Below are 26,344 nucleotides of genomic sequence, written 5' to 3'. Positions count from 1 at the left end.
TGGAAAAGAGATGGTTAAATTCATTGACACGCACAACCACCCCAACGAAAAATGAAAATGACCATTTGACACATTTTTTTTCTATGACAAGTGTTCATATTGAAATCTTTTAAGCGTAAACAAGTCGCAAAAAAACTGTTTTCTATCCAAATGTTGACATAAATAAACGATACAATAATAAGAATTGTGAATTATTTTTATCAGTTGATTTTCCTTTGTTTTGACATTATGAATAAAATTTCCCGATTTTCCAAATAGATTTGCACGATGGCGCAATATTCACAACGACACAAAAAGGTCAACTCAAATTGATTTTCAAGGGGTTCATGTACACGAAAGAAAAAGAATCGAAAACCAGTTGTTGTTGGGAGTGTGTTAAGCGTCGACGACACCGATGTAAGGGACGCGCAATCACGAGTAGTCAGATCGGGGATGGGCACTTGGTCAGACTAACCGGTTATCACAATCATCCGCCAAATTAATCCATGACTGAGGGATAGTTTTAGAATTCAGGCTGTTATTTAAAATTAAAAATCCATTAAATGCCATAACCTTTAAAAATGAAAATTAGGGCCGTTTTATTCCACGAAGAGATCGCAAAAATATTTCTTATTGAATTACTAATTAAAATATTTTCAATTCTTTACGGTATAGGTTTTGACGAAGAAGCCACATTCACGCTTACGCGAAGTGGCAACTTTAAATTGTTGCATCAAGGATACGAGTTTACGAAAAATTATACCAAAGGTGAAATGACGTATTGGCGATGTGTTCGCCGTGTTTCATGTCGTGCAAAAGCGTTCACGCAAAATATTGGCCACAAGCAAATGATGAAACTGTACAATTCACACAATCATGCGCCAAACTATAAAAATTGATAATAACCACTGTGAACTCATTTTGATAATTAAATGGCATGAAAAACAGAAGAAATTGCCTTTCAATTTGGATGACGAATATGAATATCAATCATCTGGCTCAATACTAATTCCCGTTTGTTTCTTTCCTTAATAGGTTACACCGAAGCTGTATTCACGATGTCAACACGTGGTCGATCAAAGTTGGTCCTTCAAGGACATGAGTATTTAAAATACTATGTCAGCAAAGATGTTACGCATTGGCGATGTATTGATTATGTTAAACAGTGTCGAGCTAAATGTGTGACACAACTGATCGGACTGAAACATATGGCAAAAGCATACGGAATTCATACCTGCTCACGTTTCAGAAAGCCCAAGAAATCAAGAATTCAAAGCAAAGAATTCGTTTTTCCAACGATTTTGTGTGAATAAAACCCTTGAAAATGAACCAAATTTGATGAAATTCATTAATTGAACTGTGTTTTTTTTCTCGATCCTGCTGCCCTTTGTTGAAGCACATCCATTCGAAAGACTCACATCCGAGTGTTCTCTTTTTTGAACAGGATTCGATGAAGTGTCCACATTTACGACAACATTCAAAGGCCATTTGAAACTTTTGAACAACGGTTTTGAATACACAAAGCAACGAGAAGCAAAGGGTGTCACGCACTGGATGTGCGTGAAGCGTCGACGAGAGAATTGTAAAGGCAAAGCGGCAACACGTCAAGTAGGAACAAATTATATAGTCAGAGCGTTTGATGTGCATAACCATGGACCAGCTGAAAATTAAATCAAAACCCAAGTCGATCGAAAATTCTTAACAATCTGATGAAACATTTTTGTTAACTTCGTTAGAATAATAATCATCATTCATAAATACTAAGAGTGTCTCATTTCATTGCGTTCCAAAAACCAATTATCAAAACAAGTTCAACAAAATATTTTCGAATTTTGTACTTTTTTGATAGATTGGATGGACGATGCTGTATTCAAAACGACACTGAGAGGAGGCTTGAAATTGGCGCATGCTGGATATGAATATACACAAATGGTAGTCCGCAACGGTGTCACATTTTGGGTATGCACGAAAAAACGACAGCATAAATGCAAAGGAAAAGTAAAATCGCATCGGGTCGGAGCAAAGCAAGTGGTCGAAGCTTATGATACGCATAACCATCTACCAGACTTCGTGGCGGTTGAGCCATAAGACGAAATTATGAACATCAAATCTTTTCAAAAAAAAATTTGTCATTCTTTTCCTTCAAAAGGAACTGAGCTATTCGACTAAATAATATCATAAAAATAATACCTGTAGCTTCTCTAGAAGTATTCATAAAATCGAATAAGGTTTTCAATAACGAAGCACTTGATTCCATTTCAATTATAGAATCAACCAATTTTAAAGAATCTGATTGGGACATTCATACTCATGCACACAATGTTCCACCTCTTATTTCCTCGTATTGTTATCGAATATAAATTAAATTAAATAATCGAAAACCATGAGTTTCATTCCGAAAATGTCCTCCCGTCGCAGAATCTATGTATCTACCAGTTGCTTAATATTTACGATTTTCTACATTTACAAACAGATTATACGGAAGAAGCAACGTTTACACTGACGGTGAAAGGCAATATGAAACTGGTACATCAGAATTACGAATATACAAAGATACGGGTTAGCCATGGTATTACATATTGGATATGCACTCAAAACCGGAAAGGCGTTGGTGTCCACAAGTGTAAAGGAAAAGCAAAATCGTGTAACTTTGGGCAGAAGGAAATGGTTAAAGACTATGGTTTGCATAATCATTTGCCAGAACAAGGCATAGCTGAAGTGTAGATAAAGATCGTTTTTACCCCAGTCGAACTTGATTCGATAATTTTAAATATTGTTACGATTTGAAAAAGAAACCATTCAAGTTGAAATTTTCCTTGAACTTTTCACTTCTTAACCGCATCCCACAAATGTTCGAATCTCAATTCAGAATAAAGCATTACATATTCATTATCATCACCAATCACTCCAAAATGGAGCCAAAATGTAAATGGACAAATAAAATTCCCGAATTTTCTACATTGCGTCTTTGTTTTTTTATTAAATTAGTTTTGTGATATATAAGTAAAGTGTTCTTTGTTGTTAATCATTCCGAAAATCCATTTCCGCAAAATTCATCATGAATTATAAGTGAATTTGTTCTTGAATAGGTTTTGAAGACGAAGCCACATTTGATATAACAGCACGCGGTCATTTCAAATTGGTTTACAAAGGTTTTAGCTATGTGAAATGTTGGAGCTCAAAAAACTACACACAATGGGAATGCATCAACAGACGACGGGGACAGTGTAAAGGCAAAGCAAAAACTACTAAGTTAGAAGGCAGAGAAATGGTGAAAGCGTATTCTTACCATATATGCCATGATTAGAATCATTAGCCACAACTACGAAGAGTTCTATCCCAAATATGTCTATTTTATATCGCCAAAATTGTTTTGTTACCAAATTTTTTTTCATTTATTCAAAGTTTTTATTAAACGATGATCACAGTACCAGGATGAAGTTTTTTTTTTAATGGGGCATCGAAAAATGGCGTTTATTTCATTACAAGAATTTTAATTTCATTTTAATTTTATTTCTTCAACAGATTTCGACGGCGAAGCAGTGTTCACAATATCCAGACAGGGTACCTCTAAATTGGTATCGGCTGGCTATGAGTATTTGAATCACTATCAACTATCCAATGGCGACCGCAGCTGGCGTTGCGTTCATACACTCAGAAAGATTAAATGCAAGGGAAAGGCAATCACACGCAGGGTGGGTTCCAGAGAAATGGTGAAAGCATATAGTGAGCATAATCATCCACCTTTGGACACGGAAATCGAAGGCTGATCCACTTATTCGTAGACAATATTACGATTCACAAGATAATTCATTCAAATCATGTGCCATCAAAAAGTGAAACGAATCGTTTCGGATTAAAAAAAATCATTTTTTCATTCAATTCAGCATTGAATCCATTGCAATACCTTTACTTATGACAAAACTACAAAACTTTACTAAAAAACAAAAAAAAACTCTTATAAAAGAAAAATAATTGATTTGCAACGCAAAACTCTATGTAATTGAGTTTTACTCTTCCTTCTTCGATCAATTGCAACCCTTTTCTTAGTACTTACTCCGAAAAAAAAACCCAACCATTTTCATTGTACTTCTTCTACGTCTAGATTTTGCTGTTGAAGCAATATTCACGACAACAAATCGCGGCACCCTCAAATTAGTATTAGATGGTTATGAGTATTTGAAAAGATCATCATTAAATGGTATCACCCATTGGCGCTGTTGCAAAAGTCGTTGGAAACAATGCACGGGAAAAAGTATAACCAAACAAATTGGCACAAAACAGATGGCCAAAGCGTACGATTCACACAATACAGATAATTTCGACAATGAGAAATCAATAGAATTTTAACTGCATTATCATTTCATTACCAATACTTTTTTTTCATTTTTATAAAACACACATTGACAATCAATCAATTGACATCAAAATTAAAAACACAGAAATATGATCAAAAATGTATTTTATTTCTCATTCCGTTAATCAAACTTATTTTTGCTGGTTAAAACATAAAACTAATCGAATATTTATTTTCAAGTTTAGATTGTTCCGACGAAGCAATATTCACCATTGCGTCATCCGGTGGACTGAAGCTGATCTGTAATGGCTTTGAATTTTATAAACACCGTGAACAGGCCAATGGTCAAACATATTGGCAATTGAAGCGCTACAAAATGTACAAGTGCAAAGTGAAGGCACACACACCCATTGGCGTGAATACATTGAACTCACCTATTATTTTATTATAATGTCACACACAAAGCAGGCACCAAACAAATGACACGAATTTAAGGCAAACATTCACACGGCCCTGAATAAAGACGTGAAACAGACTCGATTCGAATTGAATGTATGAAAGTGATGTCGTTGTTAGTTTCGTAGTTCTAAAACCATTCCGAAAAAAGATCTTATCAAAATTTACACAAATAAATACGAATTGTATCAAAAATGACTGTTATTTACGAACATTTTTTAGATGTGAGTTCAATGTATTCGATTAAATGTACTAAAATCAATTTGTATAATCTGAAAATAGGTTTCATTGCAGAGGCAACGTTTACCGTTTCGCGATATAATACATTCAGTTTGACGCACGATGGTTATGGATTCAATAAGCATCGTGTGTGTAGTTCCGGCGAAATATATTGGTACTGCAAGAAGCAATTTAAATGTCCAGCGAAAGCATACACGAAACAGTTCGGCACGAAAAATATGGTCATAGTCAAAGGCGCCCATATACACAGAATGAGAGCGGTCTGCATCATCTGATATCTCAAAGAAATGGTCAAATTTAACGGTGTTCATTCTCACGGATCCACTGGCAAAAATGAGATGACTGACATCAAATCAAAGCCTAAATGAAGATATTTTCACAACGAAAAATAAAAATGAATAAAACTAAAACGAATTTTCAGCATTGAATAAATAAAGTTACCTTTTTTAACGAAAAAAAAGACACTGATTTTTGTTCTGAAAAAATGCATTTGTTAAAATTCGTAGTGTGTTTTAGACGTACGAAATAGTTTATTTACGTTGACTAATTCTACACCTGTCTTACTTCATTTCAGATGATAAATTCATCGATATTGCCCATTTTCAGCCATCTCAACGAGGCAGTACCGTGTTATTCTATCAAGGGAAGCGATTCACACGCGATGGAATGTTTACCGATTCAATTAACTGGAGATGCTGTTATTTTCGCGATAAGTGTCGTGCCCGATGTATAACTAAACAGATCAATGGAGAAACTCGTGTTCGTATCACGAATCCGAATCATACGTGCGTTGAAAAACGCAAACGAGTCTTGAAATACAAATCCGAAGATGAAGAATATGCACCGGTTCGCTCAAAAGGAACCGATCATATTTCACCGAAGAAAAGCAAATAAAGACATATTTCCATCATACCAGCGCATTGCAGAAATGCAGACAAACTCAAGACAATAGCTATATAGAGTGGAATATTCAATTTCTTTCAGCATTCGTCATAAATAACTCCATTAATTTAGTCTTTTAACCTGGTTTCGAGTGAAAATAAAGTTCAACAAACAAAAAATACAAACAAAAAATTGAATGCAATGCTTTTTATTTCATTCGTTATAATGTCGAGCTTAAGTTTTTCGTGTTGTATATCATTTTGCATCAATATTGATTTTCACTAACGCATTTCAATTTTAGTTGCAGGCTACACAATAGAAGCTCAGTTTATTAGATCAAAACACGGGTCACGGTCTCTTATCGTTAACGGAGCAAAGTTCGTACGCGATAGGTAAGTTATTATCTTAATAATATTTATTAAAAAGAAATTCTTTCAAAGTTTCAGTTTTCAAGAGTTTTCCCTCAGTTAAAAAGATTTGCTTCAAACATGGAGATTCGGATATGTTTTCTTCAATTTCCAGCTTTTTCCCAAATTTAACATTTTCCCTTCTCCCACAGAAAAACCAACGAAACCACCAACTGGAGATGCGCTAACTTCATCCGATTCAAGTGCAAGGCTCGTGCGATAACGCGTACCATCAATGGAATCGAAATGGTGAAAGTGTCGAAACCATTACACACGCACGATATCGATCCATTTGATTTTACCTATATTGAGTATTTGGATCCCAGTTTAACATTAGACTAAACCATAATTTTCAGATATTTGTTTTTTTTTTTTTTCATTCAAAAAATGTGAATTCAAGGTGAATTTGTATTAATATCAAGCGTTAGTCACTTGAAATGTAGGTGTGTAAAACAAATGTATAATGCCTTTTACTGCTATTCAAAGTGTATTCGTCTGGAAGAATATAAGCCCATTAAATAGTCTATATGTACCAAAATGTATGAGCCAGACTGATAGGAGAAAAAAAAACAATATTTAGATTTTGATTTCAAAAATCTTGCAGAAGAAAATCTGTTTGAGAAGGCATATTTTTCATTTTATGATTGACAGGGATCCACTTGAGGCAAGATGACATAAGACATATTTTAGTTGAACGTATTTTTGTATCCACTTTGAATCATTTCACTAAAAAGAATCTACGGTTTGTTTCTGAAGCAACACATAGAAATATTAAATGAACAAAAAAAACGTGTTTCATTTTAATTTAAGGTCATTGCAAAATTTAGTCCATTCCATTCAAATTGAGCTAATATGATAACACTCTATACTTTTCAGAGTACACAAAGTATGCCAAAATCAGATGGACGGAACCTGGTTATCGACGATTAGAGCTTGACGGATATACGTTTGAAGTACAACGACCCATGAATGACCCAACTGATTCGATTACACGATGGCAATGCATCAACTCAGGAGAGAAAAATGGAAATGAACGCACTCGATGCAACGCTACTGTTGTAACCAAGATTGTCAATGGCTCTGAAATGATCCAAAGTACCCGTGTGAAGCATGAATGCATGCTATCCGGGGATACATGAACAATACACACAATTTTTAGAATTAATCCAAAAAAAACGAGTTAAATGAATCAAGCAATTAACCCTCTAATGCATTAATCTTTCCCAGAGCTGGGAGTATTGGTACTTGGTTGATTTTTGGCCATAGATAATTAAAAAAATATTCATAATCCTGGATTCTTCATGGTTTAGTCAGGAAATGCGATCGACATAAATCAGAGAACCATCGAATTGATTGTTTAAAAGTGTCAAAAATGTGTCCAATTTGGAGTTCGAATAATTTATTTTGTCAAATTTTGGTTTGTTGCACACATTTTTATTTATAACTTTACAATCACACTACATAGACAAATATTGCAAAAGACAAAAATAAAGAGAAAACATTGACCAATAAAAATTTGACCCTTTGAAGCAATGTGAGCCGATGCACGGTTTACGTTTACAAGCGTTCAAATGTTGTCCGTCTGGAGGCGGTTGTATGCATTAGAAAGTTAAATCGAATTATTATTTAGGGTGATCACCAGTGTTGGGTAAAGTTAACAATTTCTGTATCTAGATAAGATGAGATTCTTTTTTATTCTGAAAAAAAATTATCTAGATAAGATGCCGCATCTTATCTTAAAAAGTGCGAAGATAAGATACTATCTTAAAAGTATCTAGATATTTTTAAAGATATTTTTTCATGACAAAAATTGTTTTCTACCGGACATTTTATATTAAAATATTTTTTCGTTTTCGGTTCAAGTGGAATTGTTCAATAAATAAAAACTTTATAATCATCTTAAAAAGTATCTAGATATTACTAAAAGATACCGTTGAAAAAATATGTATCTAGATAAGATGAGATATTTTATTGCAAGATTAAGATAAGATAGAAGATAAAATCTTATCTGTAATCTTTACTGTATCTCATCTAATATCTTCATCTTTACCCAACACTGGTGATCACTGAATATCCATTTGAAAGGCTAATTTTGAATTTGAGATTAAAAACATTGGAATTGTCAAAATTTATGACCTTTTTCTGAAGAAATATCATTTTTTCATTGACTTCATATTAAATCCAATTGCCAAAAATCAATGTCTTTATTCACTAATACCAATCTCGTTTGTTTGTTTCCAGAATACACACATCACGCTCGAATCGAAGTGACCAAAGGAGGATATCGACATATTTTGCTGCATGGTTACACGTTTGGAGAGATTAAAGTCACCAATGAACACGTTCAGTGGCGATGCACCGCAAATATTCGCGGTCATGACAACAAATTCAAGCGTTGTATCACACAGCTTACTACCAAAATTTGCCACGGCTATGAAATGATCCGAAATGCTAATGTAGTACATACACACGCACCGAAAGATAAAGAGAAATACAAACACAACTATCATTCGACCGGTTTCAATGTTTAATGTGATTCGAAATTACTGGGGTGGGCTTTGTTCGACTAAATATGGTTCGAACCGAACAAAAAAAAAGTTTTAGAATTAAAATAAATACAAATTAATCGAGTGTTTTTCTTCTGATGGTTTCCTTACATATGTAATGCTGCGGATGTACAAGAAACCGAATTACCATTAAACATTAGCGTGAGTGTCAAAAAATCAATCCCTTCATTCACTAATATCAAACTCATTCGTTTGTTTCCAGAATATACAAACCATGCTCGAATTCAGGTGACTAAAGGTGGATATCGGCATATTTTGCTGCGTGGATACACGTTTGGAGAAACAAAGGTCACCGATCAATACGTTCACTGGCGATGCACCGCAAATATTCGCGATCAAAACAACAAATCCAAACGATGTGTCACACAGCTCACCACAAAAATTTGCAACGGCTATGAAATGATCCGAAATGCCAATGTAGTACATCTACATGCACCGAAAGAGAAATACAAACGCAACTATCATTCGACCGGCTTCAATATTTGATTTGATTCGAAATGATTGCAATGGATTTTGTTTGTCTAAATACCCATTCGAACTAAACACAAATTTATATAGTTTCAGAATTAAAATAAATATAATTTAATCGAATGTTTCCCGTCTGATGGTTTCTCTACATGTACAATACTACGGATGTACAAGAAACTTGTAATAACAAATACATTGTCCGTGCTCTCTTTTCAGATCAACGCTATAAAGAATTTGCTGTTACATCAACGAATAAACGTGGGCACCGGATTTTGATATGTCCATTGGGCTATCATTACAGCATGCACGTTACGTCTAATAATGGGACTTGGTGGCGATGCAATGCATCTGCCCGGAGCAATGATGGAAAACTGAAACGTTGTCAGCTACGCGTACGGACTCAAGTCATTAATGGCTACGAAATGATCGAAATGATTAAACATCATTCTCATCTGCCGTAGATTGTCGCACAAAACCAAAGCATCGTCGTATGATTGGCTATATAACTTATGGCACAACGGACAAAGTTCATATCAAGTCATTGAAATGACTAAATATTGAACATAACCATGACTAATCACATGTTAACATGAAAATTCTCTCTAAATTCAAGCATATTTAATCATTAAAAACGCTGTGAATAAAATTATTTGTGATATAATGTGTTGTTTTACTTCTAATTACTGGGCAGATTGTTAAAAATTAATTGTATAATCAGAAAAATATTCATTGATAATCATCAATTGTCTATTTTCAGTGTTCATTTTTAAATCGAAACCCAAGGAAGTCGAAGGTGTTCATTATATTCGATCGAAGCGAGGAACAGATCAGGTGCTATTTGAAGGAAATACATATACACCGAATGAGAAAACGTTTGACGGTCAAGGCAGCCGCACGTGGAAGTGTTCAATGTACTACAAACACAAGTGTCGAGCACGAATTACAACACGGCGCGTTGGACTCAAGGAATTTATAAAACCATCCATACATACGCACAACCACGAAAAACTCTATCCTATCGAACAAGCTCTCATATAAAGATTTAATTTTGTCTCGTCCTAAGCAACATTACTAACTAATTTATTGAATAATAAGACATGTCTGAGAAGAAAAAAAACCAAAGGCCAATGTTTTGAATTTTGAACAAACAAAATTATCGATTGATTCATCGTTCAAAATTCTAAGAATGTAATATTTTCATCATTTTCCATAGATTCATTGTGCAAATCATCGCAAGATTCATCGATCCGGGAGGTTTGTGTACAGAATAAAAATAAGATGCATAGTACGGCTTACATCGGCAGCGTTGCCGGTCAACGTGGTAACCCAAAGTTGGTTGTGAACGGATTCGCATACATTCCGAACAAACGTATCAAAGAGAAAACCTATTGGAACTGTGCATCCGTTCGGCAGAAGAAGTGCAAAGCCCGACTTATTACACTCGGCTCAATGGACAACATACTCATCACTTACTCACAGCATAGCCACGAACAGGACTTTTCAGCATAACTTTTTGTGTTTGCTGATGATTGTGATTTTTTACTCGTCGTTTCATCGACATCTTTTTTTATGTACTTGAATCAAGTATTTTTAAATGACTCACAATTTTTATTTCATGTAAATATAATAGCTTTTTTCCATCCTCTTTGGGACATGATAGTCTCATAAATTGAGAAAAATAGAAGAATAGATCTTCTGTTAAGTATAACAAATGAAATTAAAACCAATCTCAAAACACTTCTTTAAAAGCCTAATAAATACGTTTGACATGTTTGAATTGAGTTGATTTTTTTTTTGACTAAACTCTATTGATAAAATAACCATGTTAACATATCTATTTTATTTCTCTTTTGACCAGATTACGTATTTGCGTATATCACGACAAGCGAACGAGGCTTTCGTCATCTAAATTTTGATGGTTACAGATTCGGTGTACGAAATTCTCATACGAGTGGAACTTTCTGGCGATGTACTGCAAGTACAAATGCTGAACATATCTCGAACAATCGGTGTAATGCCAAAGTTTGTACGAGGATCATCGATGGCTACGAAATGATTCGAAAAGATTCGAACCCCATGCACAGTTGTGTGAAGAAAAAGTGATGAGTTTTTAACGTTGGAAGAAGTAAACTCAAGAGAAGTTTGAAAGAAAGGGTTGATTTGTTATCTTGGAAAAAAGTAGAGAACAACTTGAATAATACTTTCAGAGACTGATTCAAATCCAATAAAATGTAAATACATACACAGACTTTGTCGTTTGTTTGAGTGCAGGGAAACTCAATTTTGTTTTAATTTTTTTTTCTTCATTTTTAAAAACTAGTATTTATTTTCTACAAGATTTTTCTGCTATCAATTCAATTCACACAGTTTTGTTTTCCCCATTTCAAAAATAGGAGGCTACGACACATTGGCATTGATACGGAAAAATGATCGCGGTTTTTTCTGTTTGCACTTCAATGGGCACAAGTTTGGCGTTCGAGCCGATCGGAAAGACACGACCATCTGGCGGTGCAATGCAAGACGCGTGAAAAATCGAGGCAAATGTAATGCAACCGTACGCACAAAACTGATTGATGGACAAGAGATGGTCAAAATAGAAAATCCAAAACATATTTGTCTCAAGGGAATTGAGGAAGGCTCTACGTCAGATTAAGCAGTCTTAAAATATTGAACGACATTCGAGAAGCATGTACTGTACAGTATGAATAGTGAAACAAATATGTTAAAGAGAAATAAACTCTTAGAATTATTAAAGCAACACTTGTTTTCTTCTCATCCAAACTCAATAAATGGATTGAATTCACAAAAACTAATTCTTTTTTCATTTTTCAATAGGTTACTACGACGACGCAGAGTTCGTGAACTTTGGCAAAAAACTGTTTCTATACAACGGGTACAATTGCAGAGCCCGAGCAATTACAAAATTTGTGAACGGTCGCGAAGTGGTCCGAATCAACTGTAAAACACATACTCATGATAGTGAACCGTGCTATTTCAGTGGATATTAAGAAAAAAACGGAAAAGTCAAGAGGAAAAGGGAAACCATTTAAATCTGTTTATAATATGAACGTTATATTCCGATCGACTCAATTTAAAAGTATGCCATTGTTGCTGCAGATCAAAAACGCTAGTCAAAATAAATAAATATTTACAATTTGCTAATTGTGTATTTCTGTGCTGCATATGGATGAAGAAAATCATGTATCATGCTACCAAACTAATGAGAAATGTGTTTTTTTTACAGGTTTTAATCTTTTCGCCACCTATGGAACGATGGAAAAGAGAAAATTCTTAATGTATGACGGCTATCGTTACTACAAAAATCGACAGAATGGTGACAACATTCATTGGCAGTGTTCGATATGAACTCTGTACAAAGGCAGAGCCTTCCACACGAGTTGTGGGAGGATATGAAATGATGAAAATCAATGCTCCACATCCACCCGAACCACCTCAAACACGCCGAAATAACGAATTCATCCTCCCTTGAAGTATTTTTTTTTTTAATTTCCACCGGATTCAGACTACAGATGAAGAGAAAGATAAATGTGAATGTTGAACAACTAATGTGTGTTTTTTGACATTATCTAAAGACAATTACAATCAATTGAAAATCATCCTAACTAATTAGACACGTTATTTACTAACTCCAATTATCCAATACTAACAATGTATTTAATAAATTATAGACATGATTCATTCCTTTCTATCTATCTGTCTATCTTTTTTTTTATTGATTTGGTGTTATGTTTACAAAATGCATTTGATGAAATGTCGCTGACGAAATTGCTTTCTTTTAAGGTTTCGCTCATTTTGCAAATATCCAAGTTGGGGCAGGTCGACGTTATTTATACCATAATGGATATCGATTTTACAAAAAGTGGCAAAAGCGAAACAATGAGTACTGGGTCTGTGTTTTATCTAGAAAAGGTATCGGATGCAAGGCTAAAATCACTACAAAAGTAATTGACGGATATCAAATGATGAAAATTTCATGTGACGAACACACGCATCCGCAGGAGAATTAACCACACATTAAATCAAGTAAAACAGTTATCTAACGTTGAAAATTTGTTAAAAGTAAATAAACTGATTTAATATGATACGGAAGCATTTTCAATCTTTTCAAACTCCTATGAATAGACACATTAAAATGTTCATGAATTAATCATTATATTTTTATTTCCAGGTTTCAGCATATTTGCACAGTACTTAGTAAATAAAGGCGACAATTCTTCCGCATTGCTGCATAATGGCTATCGCTATTCACGAACTTCTGAAGGTGGCGGAAATATTTATTGGAAGTGTCGCGGATACAGAAAGTACCAGTGTTTAGCCAGGGCACACACACGTTTAATTGATGGTTATGATATGATGAGGACTAAGGGACGACACACACACCCACCAAGTGACAAATGGATTAACGAGCAAAAACGGCTTAACCGTAAAAAATGATGACAACGAAATATTGCTACAATGTGATTGACAACAGTCAAACTGTTCGAAAATACGTCCAATTTTTTTGTTTGTTATTTTCCACTGAAAAATTAACCAAATTCTAATCGAAAACCAAGAAAATATAAAGCCACTACCAAAAGATTCATAAAATTGTGTGAAAAGTGAATAAACCGACTTGAAATATTATAGAAGCAGTTTCGATCTGTTCAAATTCTAACCAATCGAAATATTGAAATTTTCGTGAATTAACCTCTATATTTCATTTTTTAGACTTCAACATATTCGCACAGTATGTAAAGAAAGGCAAAAATAAAATTGCATTGGTGCATGATGGTTATGGCTATACAAAAAATTCCGTATGTGGCGAGAGTAGTTATTGGATTTGTCGCGAATACCGAAATCACAAGTGTTTGGCCAGGGCACACACACGTGTAATCGACGGTTATGATATGATGAGAACGAAGGGATCACACACACATCCACCAGCGGATAAATGGATAATAACACGGCCTCCACCAGTCCGACCAAAATAATTGAGGACAACAAAATATTGTTACAAAGTGATTTACAACAGCAAAATACACTTTGATTTTTGTTATTAGACGAAAAATCGACCAAATATTGAAAACAACGAAAACATGAAGCCAAATGATTCTTTAAAATGTGTCTAGAATAAAACAATCTGATTTCAATTGATCGAGGTGCATTTTAATTCTTCACTAAATTCGAAAGGAAATCATTGGATTTGTAATATTTTTTATTCAAATTTTCAATTTTTTTTCTCTCCAGGTTTCAATACGTTTGCTGAGTACGTTTCAGATGGAGATCGAAAAGTTCTGATTTATGATGGTCATCGCTTCCATAAAACATATGGCAATGGTGAATCTACCAGTTGGAGATGTGCCGGATTCGGTTTGGGTGCTTGAAAAAAGCGAGCACGAAATGCATCGATGGATATGATATGGTGCAATTAAATGAAATAAATCACAATCACCCAAAGAAATGGCCAAGGAAAGGGTGGAGTTTTTCGGTTTTACACCCACGACCGTAGGCAGGACCGATTGCTTCGGGATATGGAAATTGAAGATGCCCATCTAGCTGTTTTGATCAGTTTACACTAGATTTACACCGATCCAAGATCTAAGATCTTCGACCTTTCGCACGTTCAATTCATCCACCCAATTTTGTGAGTCGCGTAAAAATTCATCGAAAATAGATGAAACAATCGTTTTAAAATGACACTGAAGCATTCTAATCCTCTTTGAAAAATCACAATAGAAAATGTTGAAGTTTTTCATGAAATAATTAGAATAATTCGTTTTTTCAGACTTCAACTTCAGTATATTCGCAAAGTATCTAAATATGGGCAATTCGAAGATATAAGTCCACATCCACCAAAACAAATTCGACGAATGACAAAATCGTGCATTTCATCCACATTAGTTTGACGCCTTCGTTTTGCTGTTGAAGCAAGACAAAATAATCACTCCAATCCAATCTCTGATGACACGTTAACAATTTGTTAACTCAATAAATAAACTGATTTAAAATGAAACCGAAGCATTTTGATCTTTTTAATTACAAATAGAAATGCTAAATTTTCCCATGAATTAATCAAAATATTCATTTTTCCAGAATACAGCATATTCGCGCAGTATCTAAATATGGGCGGGTCAAAGATGCTCTACCACGGTGGGCATCGCTATTATAAGAATGGCGATCGTGGTTCAGTCATTTATTGGAGATGTCATGGATATAAACGGAATAAATGTAAAGCTAGAGCAACGACTACCTATGTTGATGGTTACGACATGATGAAAGTAAAAGGATCGCATTCACATCTACCACAAACAATTTGGACCACAACACGGCCTGGATTTCCACCACCATAAATCGTCTACGATTAGCCGTGAATGGAATTCCATCATGATTATTCAAGGCCACAAAATAATGTAAAAACGCTTACCTACTCGGAAATTGAAGGAAATAATGATCTGCAATAAACAAATAACGGCTTTTTCATTCCTCTATTTTTATTTACTCCGTAAATTGTCTCGTTTTTTTCCCATTCCTCTCATTTTATGATGCTTATTTTCGTTTCATTTAGAGTACACAACATTCGCTCATGTTATAACTGACCATAGAGGTTTTCGTCGACTTTTGCACCGTGGATTTCGTTTCGGTGTTCATTACCAGCATACGAACGATGAGATTAGTTGGCGATGCACGAGTGCCATAAAAAATACCGGAAGATGTTCCGCACGTATTCGAACTCGCCTGATAAATGGCTATGAAATGATTAAAAACGTTAACGTCAAACATGACCATGAATGATTCAATAAAGTTTTCGTTATTTTCAAACAAAGAGATTGTTCTTTTAGTGTAAGATTGAATTAGTTGAGTATTTTTCCATAATCGAGCGGAAAATTCTCGTTAAAAATCCTTTTTTGCTAATGGTATGGATCATTCTCTTTACAGAATACACAACATTTGCTGATATTTCCATCGATGAAAAGGGGTTCAGACGGCTTGTGTGCAATAATTACCGCTATGGACAGTATTACAAGTGCTCGGTATCGGATGTCATTTGGAAGTGTACGACAAACGTTCACGACAAAGTCACGGGAAAACGGAAAGGTTGCAGCGCTCGCATCCGAACCAGAATCGTCAACGGCTACGAAATGATCAAAGATCCATATGCTAAGCACGATCATTAGAGCAATCAAATAATCGAATGTAATTGAGTTTCTTCCAAAGTATTATACGATTTTATCAACATTCACCAACAAAACCTTTTGAGACTGAACCTTCAGTGAAATCTGTAATAAAGAAAATAAACAGAAAAATGTCTTTCAAAACTTTTCTTTCGCTTTCAGAACAACATCATTTTATTTTGATGGGATTTCAGTCATAACCTTTGATTTTTTCTTTTCTTTTCAGCGTACACAACGTTCGCTAAGGTTTTAATTGACCATCGAGGGTATCGACGACTTTTGCTTGACGGTTTTGGATTCGGCGTTCATAATCAGAGTGGTGACGAGATCAGATGGCGATGCACAGGCTCACAGCAAATAACATGCCCAGTTACGAAGAAAGGAAAGCAAATCCGATGCCGCGCTAGAGTCAGTACTAAAATGATAAACGGTTATGAGATGATTAGAAATCCAAATGTGACACATGATCACACCAATTCGAATATTGACAACACGAAATTGTCTCGATGAAATGCGCGTTTTCAACTAGTCAATTTTCCACCGAACCAATGCAATCAACGTTATAGTAGTTAAAAGAAACACACAAATGTTCAAAAAATGACGCCTACGATTTGTTTTAATCATAAGAAGATATTGATGACCTGTAGCTTACTAGTAAATAAACGGAATAAAACACTTGAACATCTCTTTCATTTTCTAGATTTTTCGTTTGTTCCATGGAAATTCTGACATTAATCTTCACATCTTTATTTTCGATTTCAGAGTACACAACATTCGCTGAGGTTGTAATTGATGATCGAGGCTATCGACGACTTTTTCTTGACGGTTTTTCATTTGGCGTTCATATTCAAAAAGATGATGAGATCCGATGGCGATGCACAAGAAAACAACAAAGAACATGCCCAGGAAAGCGAATAGGATGCCGAGCTAGTCTCAAAACCAAATTGATAAATGGTTATGAGATGATTAGAAATCCAAATGTGACACATGATCACAACAATTTGAATGTTGACAAAATGAAATTGACGAAATGAACTTTTTCAACAAGTCAGTTTTCCCCGGAATTAATGCAACCAAAGCTATGGTAGCTTAAAAGGCCATTTGAATTTTCAAAAAATGGCGCCTACCATTTGTTTTGATTATAGGGAGATAATGATTATCTATAATAAATTAACGGAATTAAACACTTGAACATCTCTTTCATTTTCAAGATTTTTCGTTGGTTCTATGGAAATTCTGTCATTAATCGGACATTTATTTTCAATTTCAGAGTACACAACATTCGCTGATATTGTATATGATCATCGAGGGTATCGTAAATTAATGCATACTGACGGCTTTGCATTTGGCGTTCATATTCAAAAAGGTGACAATACTAGGTGGCGATGTACTCTGAAAGTTGCTAAAGAGGGTGACACCCGGAAGCGATTCAGATGCCGAGCTAGCCTGAAGACGAGATTGATTTATGGCCACGAAATGATAAAAAAAACCAATGTAAAACATGATCATTAGAGCAATGAATTCAAATCAGACGATATAGATATTTTCTTGAGAAGTTTGATAATAAGCAGTCATATCCATTCAGTATTGATTTGCAGACTGAACAAGTAGGCAAAATGATACGATGTAATAAAGAAAAATAAACAGAATAACATTTTTAACCAAGTCTTTTGCTTTTTGGGGAAAATCTTTGGATTCTATTAGGAATTTGGTCATTTTCTTACACATTTCGGTTTCATTTCAGGTGGGGAGTACACAACATACGCTGAGGTTATAATTGACCATCGAGGCTTTCGTCGATTAATGCATTCGGATGGTTTTGCATATGGTGTTCATCATGTTTATAAAAGTGATGAAATCAGGTGGCGATGCACTATGAGACGGCGCGGAGCTGCCTCGGATGCCGGATATCGACTCGGATGCCGGGCTAGTCTCAAAACGAAAAAGATAAATGGATACAATATGATAAAAAATCCAAATGTAAAACATGATCATTAAAGTTCGATTTTTGACGAAACGGAATTGGCTTGATGCAATAGTTTTTTTTAACAAGTAAGTTTTCGGTGGAGCCAATGCAACCAAAGCTCCAGGATCAAACGAATGTTCAACAAATGACGCCTAAGATTTGTTTTATCTATAATTATACCAACATGATGATCTGTAAAAAAATAAAGGGAATGAAACACTAAGACATCTTTTTTATTTTCAAGATTTGTCGTGCATTTCATGGAAATTCTATCATTAACCAAGACATCCTTTCTTTCTATTGCAGAATCTACAACATTCGCTGAGATTATATATGATAATCGTGGCTACCGACGATTGTTATATGAAAATTATAAATTTGCCGCCCATTATGAGAATAAAATCGGTGTTCGATGGCGTTGCACATCCACGGGAAAACAACCGGGTTGCTCAGCTAGCATTAAAACCAGAGTCATCAATGGTTATGAAATGATCATAAATCCGAATGTAAAACACAATCATCCACCGAATCAATAAATTTGACGTTGATATTCGGAAAGCCGGCAACAGAAGAACAAAATGACTAATCGAACAGAGATGATGAAAAAAATGTCAAACATGATTATGAGGCTCATTGATACAAGATAAACATTCCTTTGATAAAATGGAATTTCTCTTGAGAGAGAGAACACAATTTTGTGCCCCAACAAATAAGTGCCAAATAAACCGTATTGTACGAAAGATCCAATAAAATCCACGTTAATGCATCGCAACGGCCTTTATCATCACTATACCGCCCTGAGACAAATACATTACCTTGAAATGCAACAATAACAACCGTCGACTTATCCCATAAATCTTCTGTTTTTCTTCGCTACCATTAGAGTACACAACATTTGCTGACATTGAAATGGGAAAACGCGGTAAACGCCAAATGACGTTCAACGGTTTCAAATTTGGTGAATACTATCGATCGAAGGATACAGACGAAGTCACTTGGAGATGTAATGCCAATAAAAAAGATACATCTAATGTGATAATGGGCGGAAAGTGCGGTGCTCGATTGAAAACCAAAATGGTTAACGGTTTTGAAATGATCAAAACCACCAACTGCCACCACGATCACGTTTAACAGAACTTTTTCTCATCATCTCAAGTCTCACTACATCGGAAACGGATCAAAACCTTATAAAACAATGCTTTATCATTATAATGATTGAATTAACTTTTCAAAATTAAATAATATCATAAAGAATACGATTTAGTATCAAAAAATATGATGAAATGAACAAATAAGTTTCAATTGAAACCGAATTTCAAGTCGTATTTTAATATTTTAACAATTTTTCAATAAAATAACACTAAGTATTTGGAGAAATTGGGTCTTCTATCTGACAAAATAATAATCAAATTAGATTCCCATATCCATTTCATAGCATATCAATTCATTCGTTGATATTCTATTCCAGATTTCACAACATTTGCTGATGTCAGTGTTGATGAGAAGGGTCTGAGACGATTGACATGCAATGGAAATCGTTTTACTGAGTACTACATCGATTTGCGGTCACAAGATGTGTTTTGGTCATGCACGGCAACTGTTCGTGGTCCCGTTACGGGGAAAAAAAGGCCATGTCGCGCCATTATTAAAACTCGAACGATTGATGGTTATGAAATGATCAGACATCCAAATCCACGACATGACCACTGTTGATCGGATTAACTATGATCCATAAACAATTGAAATCAAAATTTCATCATTAAGGAGCATTTATTGAATATGCATCACATTATGAATTTGAACAGAACATGAATTTATTCAAAATAAAACATACAAATTTAATTTGGAAACTTGATTTTGAGTTTTTGACAAAAAACGAAAGAAACATTGTTATTAAACGATAAACCTAATGAAAATTCCATATCATTTTCAGATTACGTAACATTTGCTAACATTTACATAGCGTCAAATGGCTTCAGACGTCTTATATTGAATGGGCATCGATTTGGAGAGCGGGGTTCGATCGAAAGTCGAAAAGCGGGGCTACACTTCTGGCAGTGCACAGCGAATATGCGTAACAAGGGAACGGGAAAAATGCGACGATGTGCAGTTCGATTAAGGACCAAAATCATCGATGGCTACGAAATGATTCGAAACATTGATGTGAAACACGAACACAAACCCATTGAATATAGATAAACACTTATATATATGACATCTTTGCATCATGAATACAAACGAATTGTGTGAGTGTGAATAGCCAAAAGCGTAGAAACAACGCAAGCATTTAGCTACTCATTGAAAAACACTTGAATAAAACAAATGAAAAACTTTTCTCTTTTTTTCTATTTTTTCATTTTTTTTTTTCATCGACTTTTGTTCGTTCCTTTCATAACTAACTCTCAGACATTTCCAATTACAGAATACAACATCATAGCTAATATCACAGAATCGAAACGTGGCTACCCTCGCATTCAATTCCAAGGGCATAATTATGGACTAAAAATCACACAACAGCACACACAAATTTGGCTATGCACCGGTGCACGTAACAAACGACGTTGTACGGCTCGAGTTCAAACCAAAGAGATTTCCGGTGTCGTTATGATGAAAGTGAAAACTAGCAAACATTTTTGTGAAGGCATCGAAGAATATATTCTCCCATGTTCATTATGAAAATAATTCTATTTGACGCGACAATATTTAAAGTATCAATAAATTATGACGATTAACCACTTCATTTTCACTCTATGTAACGACTTATTTTTCAATATTAACTTATTATTCAATAAATGTGATTAGTGAAATTGAAACGAAAATAAATGTAAAAAAAATCTCCATACATTCATCATCACACATTTTGAGCTGCCCATTACCTCAGAGCACTTTCTATCACATTCAATAAAAAACCAATGAACTACGTTTTTATTTTATTCCAATCGCAAGTTATAATATTGTGGCCGAAGTAACGCACTCGAAACGTAAATATCTACGGATTTGCTACGGAGCACATGACTATGGTTACCAGATGAAAAAAGGTGACTTTACAATTTGGTTGTGCACCGGTGCACGTAACAAACGACGTTGCACGGCATCGGTTCGCACAAAGAACATCAACGGTGTATTAATGATGAAAGATCAACTTGACCGGCATCTTTGCATAGCAAATATCCAGATTTTAATATTGTTAGTTTATTCATTGAATCTTGATTGAATTCTTCAATCGCATAGAAATAAAAACAAATGCTCATCAAAAGACAAATAGTTTCAATTGACTTCAAAGTTGTTATGACCAAGGTGTTTGTAGCAAAATACTAATCGTAATCGTTTTTTTTTTCATTGTAGATTTTTCCATATTTGCTGACATCCAAGTTGCTTCAAGCGGGTATCCACGAATCCAATACAACGGGTATTCGTATGGGCGTCGAAAACCAAAGACGGGTCGATTCGGGATGTATTGGGTTTGTACAAGCAAAGACCAGGAATCGAAACGACGTTGCGTTGCTTGTGTCATAACAAAAGAAATCAACGGATACACGATGATGCGCGTTAAAAATCCAGTTCACATGTGCACCAAGAAGTTTAAAATGAACCATGGACAGTTGTAGAAAAATATCCATTTACCTTGAGTTTCGACTCTTAAAATGCATAATTTTAATAAAACCGAATTTATTTTGACACATTGGCATTTTATTTCTTTCTTAAATTTGAAACAAATATCAAAATACTTTTGCGATTTTTGTAACTAATAATAACATTTGTTTTGTACTTTTTAGGTGAGTTTTCGATTTTTGCTAACATTTCGGAAACGACCAATGGATTTCCACGTCTCGAGTACGAAGGGCATACATTTGGTCGCCGAAAATTGAAAACCGACGAAAATGCTAAATACTTTGATGAGGGTACCTTGCGTTGGGCCTGTACACGGAGTAAAAGAAATAAACGATGCACCGCGACAGTAGTAACTAAAGTCATTGACGGTTATGTTATGATGCGTGTTCAAAATCCACTTCATATTTGCACGAAATAAGCAATCACAGTGAAATTATTGCAGGGAAATGAACGTGATTCATCATCAGACCATAGGATGAAAGAGCAGTTATATGAAAGAGATATTCCATGTGATTGAATATTTTCCTGCATTGTATAAAGAAACATATTCTTATATTCTTCTTTTTCATTATTATGGCATTTTTGTAGCATACTTTCCAAACATTCAAAGTCATTTATTATTCTGGGATCAACTATAAAATTCTTTATTTTTTATTAATAAAATCGATCTTTTGTTGTGACGCATTTGATTTTTTTTTTTCTCTCTCTCTCTCTCTCTCTCTCTCTCTCTCTCTCTTTCTCTCTCTCTCTGAAAGATTAATACGAATAAGAATATCCTCTTTTTATGTTTGTACCTAATTACAACATTCTTTTATACATTTCAGAAGAATTTACGATTTTAGCAGACATTTCACAAACGACCAATGGATTTCCAAGGCTTAACTACGAAGACTACACATACGGACGGCGAAAATTGAGAAAAGATGAAGATTCGAAACCCTTCGGTGCGGATTTTATGCATTGGATATGCACAAGAAGTGATAAGAATAAACGACGATGCACAGCAAGGGTTATAACTAAAGTTATCGACGGTTATGTTATGATGCGCGTCAAAAATCCACACCATATTTGTGCGAAATAAGCGATAGGAGTGAAATTATCTAGAGAATATTCTACTGTATACAACAAATGAACACTTTTCAATTCAATACAATGACTACAACCAGGGCTTTTCCATCCCATGGATTTTGTTTATATGAAAAAAGAGTATATTTTTGAATATCATAAAAATATTGTTCAAAACATTCGTATACCAGGGAGATAAAAATGCCTCATTTACTTTTGAAGTTGGTCACCTCATCCATTAGCAATGAATGCTTTTTTGAGTTTTTATCGACGAAATAAACTTAAGCTTTTGTTTAATATGTTGAGACTTTGTTTCTTTCATCATCATCATCATCAGCAGCAGCACTTCTTTTCAAATTCAATATTCACATAACTAACTCAAATTTTGTGTGTGTGTTTTTTTTTCGTTCAGAATATACCATTTTTGCGAACTTCATCAAGGGCAAACGTGGTCATCCGAAAATCGTTTTTAATGGCTACATGTATGGTAAATCAACACGGTTAATGAGTAAAGAAAGCGGGGAGACTGTATGGATGTGTACCGGTAGCGCAGCTGTCACTCGAAAGCGATGCCTTGCCAAAGTGCAGACGAAAATGATCGATGGATATGCCATGATGCGTGTTCGTGATCAAAACCATATTTGCCTGCAACATACAGAAAAAACGATTATCGTTTGAGGAGTTGATCGACACCATACACATTTTCAACTATTGTGGATTTTTTTTCTCCACAAAAATTAAATACAAAAATATGTGATTCAAAGCTAATTTGGTTATGATAAAGCCCAATAGACTTACATCATTATAATTTTAATGTGGTAATCGGTTTTTCACCGAAGCAAACACCTCAATTCAATAAAAAAAATAAAAACTATGACTCAACAATATGAAGGTGTTTATGCAGCAAACCAAATATCCAATCCGTTGTTTTTTCCTTATTTTTTAATTAAATCTCGAACCAAATATTTTGAGTTGGTTTATTTTTGAATAAATTTCATTTAATCTTTATGATTTAAGGTTTTTTTTTTCATTCTATCATTGTTTCCCTCTTTTTATTCAATATTTTGTGACTCAATCTAATTCAAATGTTGTGCATTTTTTCAGAATTCGACATCTTCGCAAATATAACCAAGTCGAGGCGAGGCCATCCACAAATCATTTTTGAAGGTTACGCATATGGCTTGCCCAATGTGTCCAAAATGAACAATATCAACGAGAAAAGAATCACATGGCAGTGTACGTGCTGTGAAGTTAGCACTCGCAAACGATGCTCGGCAACGTTGCAGACAGAAACTATTGACGGTTATGCCATGATGCGTGTCCGCAATCCAAAGCATATTTGCGCAAAACGAAACCCAAAATAGTTAATCTAAAACTAAAAAAAAGTGCAATTAGTTCAGCTTCCTTTCCGCGATGAAGGACGATGTATATAAATAAAGACATTTGTCCAGAGTATTTAAAAAATATCAAAATTTTGAAGCAGAATTTTTAATATGAACTCATTTATGAATAGATTATCTATTTTTCTAACAATTTCTAGAGTGTATAAATACAATAATGTGCATTGTTGAACCTTTTTTTGTGAAATTGATTAAAATCTCATTACGTTACTGATTAACCGTGTTTTCATGTAGATTTTGCATGGAAGTGCTGTGTGGATTTGAATTGTTAGCCATAATTCGTTGGTTTTTCTCAAAACTAATCGTGTTTTTTCTTTCAGATTTCACAATAGCAGCACGTTTGGAAGTGGATAATGGTCGAGTGTCTTTGGTCTATGGTGGTCACAAGTTTATAAGATACGGAAGCAATGAGAATACAAGATATTGGCGATGCAGGCAGTCATTTAAATACCAATGCAAAGCTCGAATTCTGACCAAATTGGTGAATGGACGTGAAATGATCAAAATTCAACATGGTCAACATGATCACATTCAATTGAGAGTGATTAAGAAAGAACAAAAGTGACCAACACAGTCGAACAAAGAATGAGCTGAAAATGACTTTTTCAATGAATCCAACAGAACAAGTTGTTTCTGTTATTTTTAGAACCAATTAACCATTCTTAGAGATCAATCCAAAATAAAGTGTTTGCATTACTCATTTTATATGTTCAGTTTTATTTTGTTTCCCAGTTCATGGTCCCCTTTGAAATTTTTTTCCATCCAATTCAACTAATCATAATTTTTTTCTATTTTCTCAAAGATGGATTCAATGAATTTGCCGAGTTGATCATTGAGAACGGAACGATTTCCCTGATTCAAGACAGTCACAAGTTCATTCGAGATCGTGTCGATAATGACAGGAGCTATTGGCGTTGCCGACATTCCTTCAAGTACGAATGCAAGGCCCGTGTTGTGACCAAATCGGTGAACGGCTACGAAATGATGAAGATACGAATGGCTGAACACAATCATACTGAAATCAAAAAGCCCAAAAAAGGACCAAAAAAGAAAAAGGGTGGCAAATCAAGGAGCAAGGCGAGTACCGTGCCAAGATTGATTCGACCAAAACTCACCAATCAAGCACAACTGCGGCTCACACCAAAAATGCCAAAACTTACACCGAAAACCACCCCGAAACTGACCCCAAAAACCGAAAATGTGCCGCCAAACGATGACGCCGAGAATATGATTGTTGACATCCTCGATTGAGTCCAAGAAAAAATCGGATAAATTTCCTTTTAAATGTTGACAACAACCTTTTTTTCTTCTCCAAAGCAATTTATCTTCCTTGAAAGTTAGGGTTGCCATTTGCAACAAAAATTGAAAGTTCGAAATGAATGACTATTTTTTAAATCTCTATTTTTTTTTTAACACATGAAACTGATGGCCCTAACAATTGAAAAAGTTGAACAAATACCTCGAATGAAGAAATATACACATTTTTGTGAACAAATTGCCAAGCATTTTAAATGTTTTACTGTGAATTATGATTCAATCAAACCAATCAAAATAGTTCATACAAGAAATGGAATTTTTTAATGTTTTTCACTATAATTTGAGCACTTTTTAAAGAATCTATACGAACGTTGATAAAATCTTTTATGCAAGAGTTGGAACAATTTATGTTTTATATTGAATATTATTTGCATATAAGTTCTCTCAAAAGAATGATAGCTATGAATGATAATGAACAAAAATAAAGATCATATTCGTATTTTTTTGTCTCTTAACTTATTTTAGTCCACATTGTATTTTTGCAAGAATCAAGTTTTCTCAATACTAATCAAAATA

At 34.6% G+C, this 26,344-nt stretch overlaps 1 protein-coding gene across 14 annotated transcripts in view; it reads left to right on the top strand.

Annotated features, from left to right (window-relative positions):
- The window catches only part of LOC129569538 (modifier of mdg4-like), a 72,452-nt gene that overhangs the window by 35,579 nt on the left and 10,529 nt on the right, over window positions 1-26,344 (top strand). Inside the window, exons 4-5 of one of the 14 annotated variants that reach the window (XM_055448448.1) lie at window positions 6,156-6,246; window positions 6,414-6,640. The exons of 8 other annotated variants lie outside the window; for them this stretch is intronic. In XM_055448448.1, the coding sequence (XP_055304423.1) occupies window positions 6,156-6,246; window positions 6,414-6,603 (281 nt within the window). In that variant the 3' untranslated portion in view covers window positions 6,604-6,640. Of the gene's footprint in view, window positions 1-654; window positions 748-1,014; window positions 1,330-3,504; window positions 3,706-4,084; window positions 4,345-4,521; window positions 4,743-6,155; window positions 6,247-6,413; window positions 6,641-10,509; window positions 10,821-25,313; window positions 26,268-26,344 lie in introns of those variants that run through there. 5 more of the 14 variants (XM_055448426.1, XM_055448425.1, XM_055448430.1 and 2 more) reach the window with 5 other exon arrangements.

The sequence above is a fragment of the Sitodiplosis mosellana genome, unplaced genomic scaffold (genome assembly GCF_009176505.1).
Source record: "Sitodiplosis mosellana isolate CC-2019 unplaced genomic scaffold, AAFC_SMos_1.0 Smas_scaffold_38, whole genome shotgun sequence".
NCBI classification, from domain to species: Eukaryota; Metazoa; Arthropoda; class Insecta; order Diptera; family Cecidomyiidae; genus Sitodiplosis; species Sitodiplosis mosellana.
This window is presented reverse-complemented; position numbering and strand designations above follow the sequence as displayed.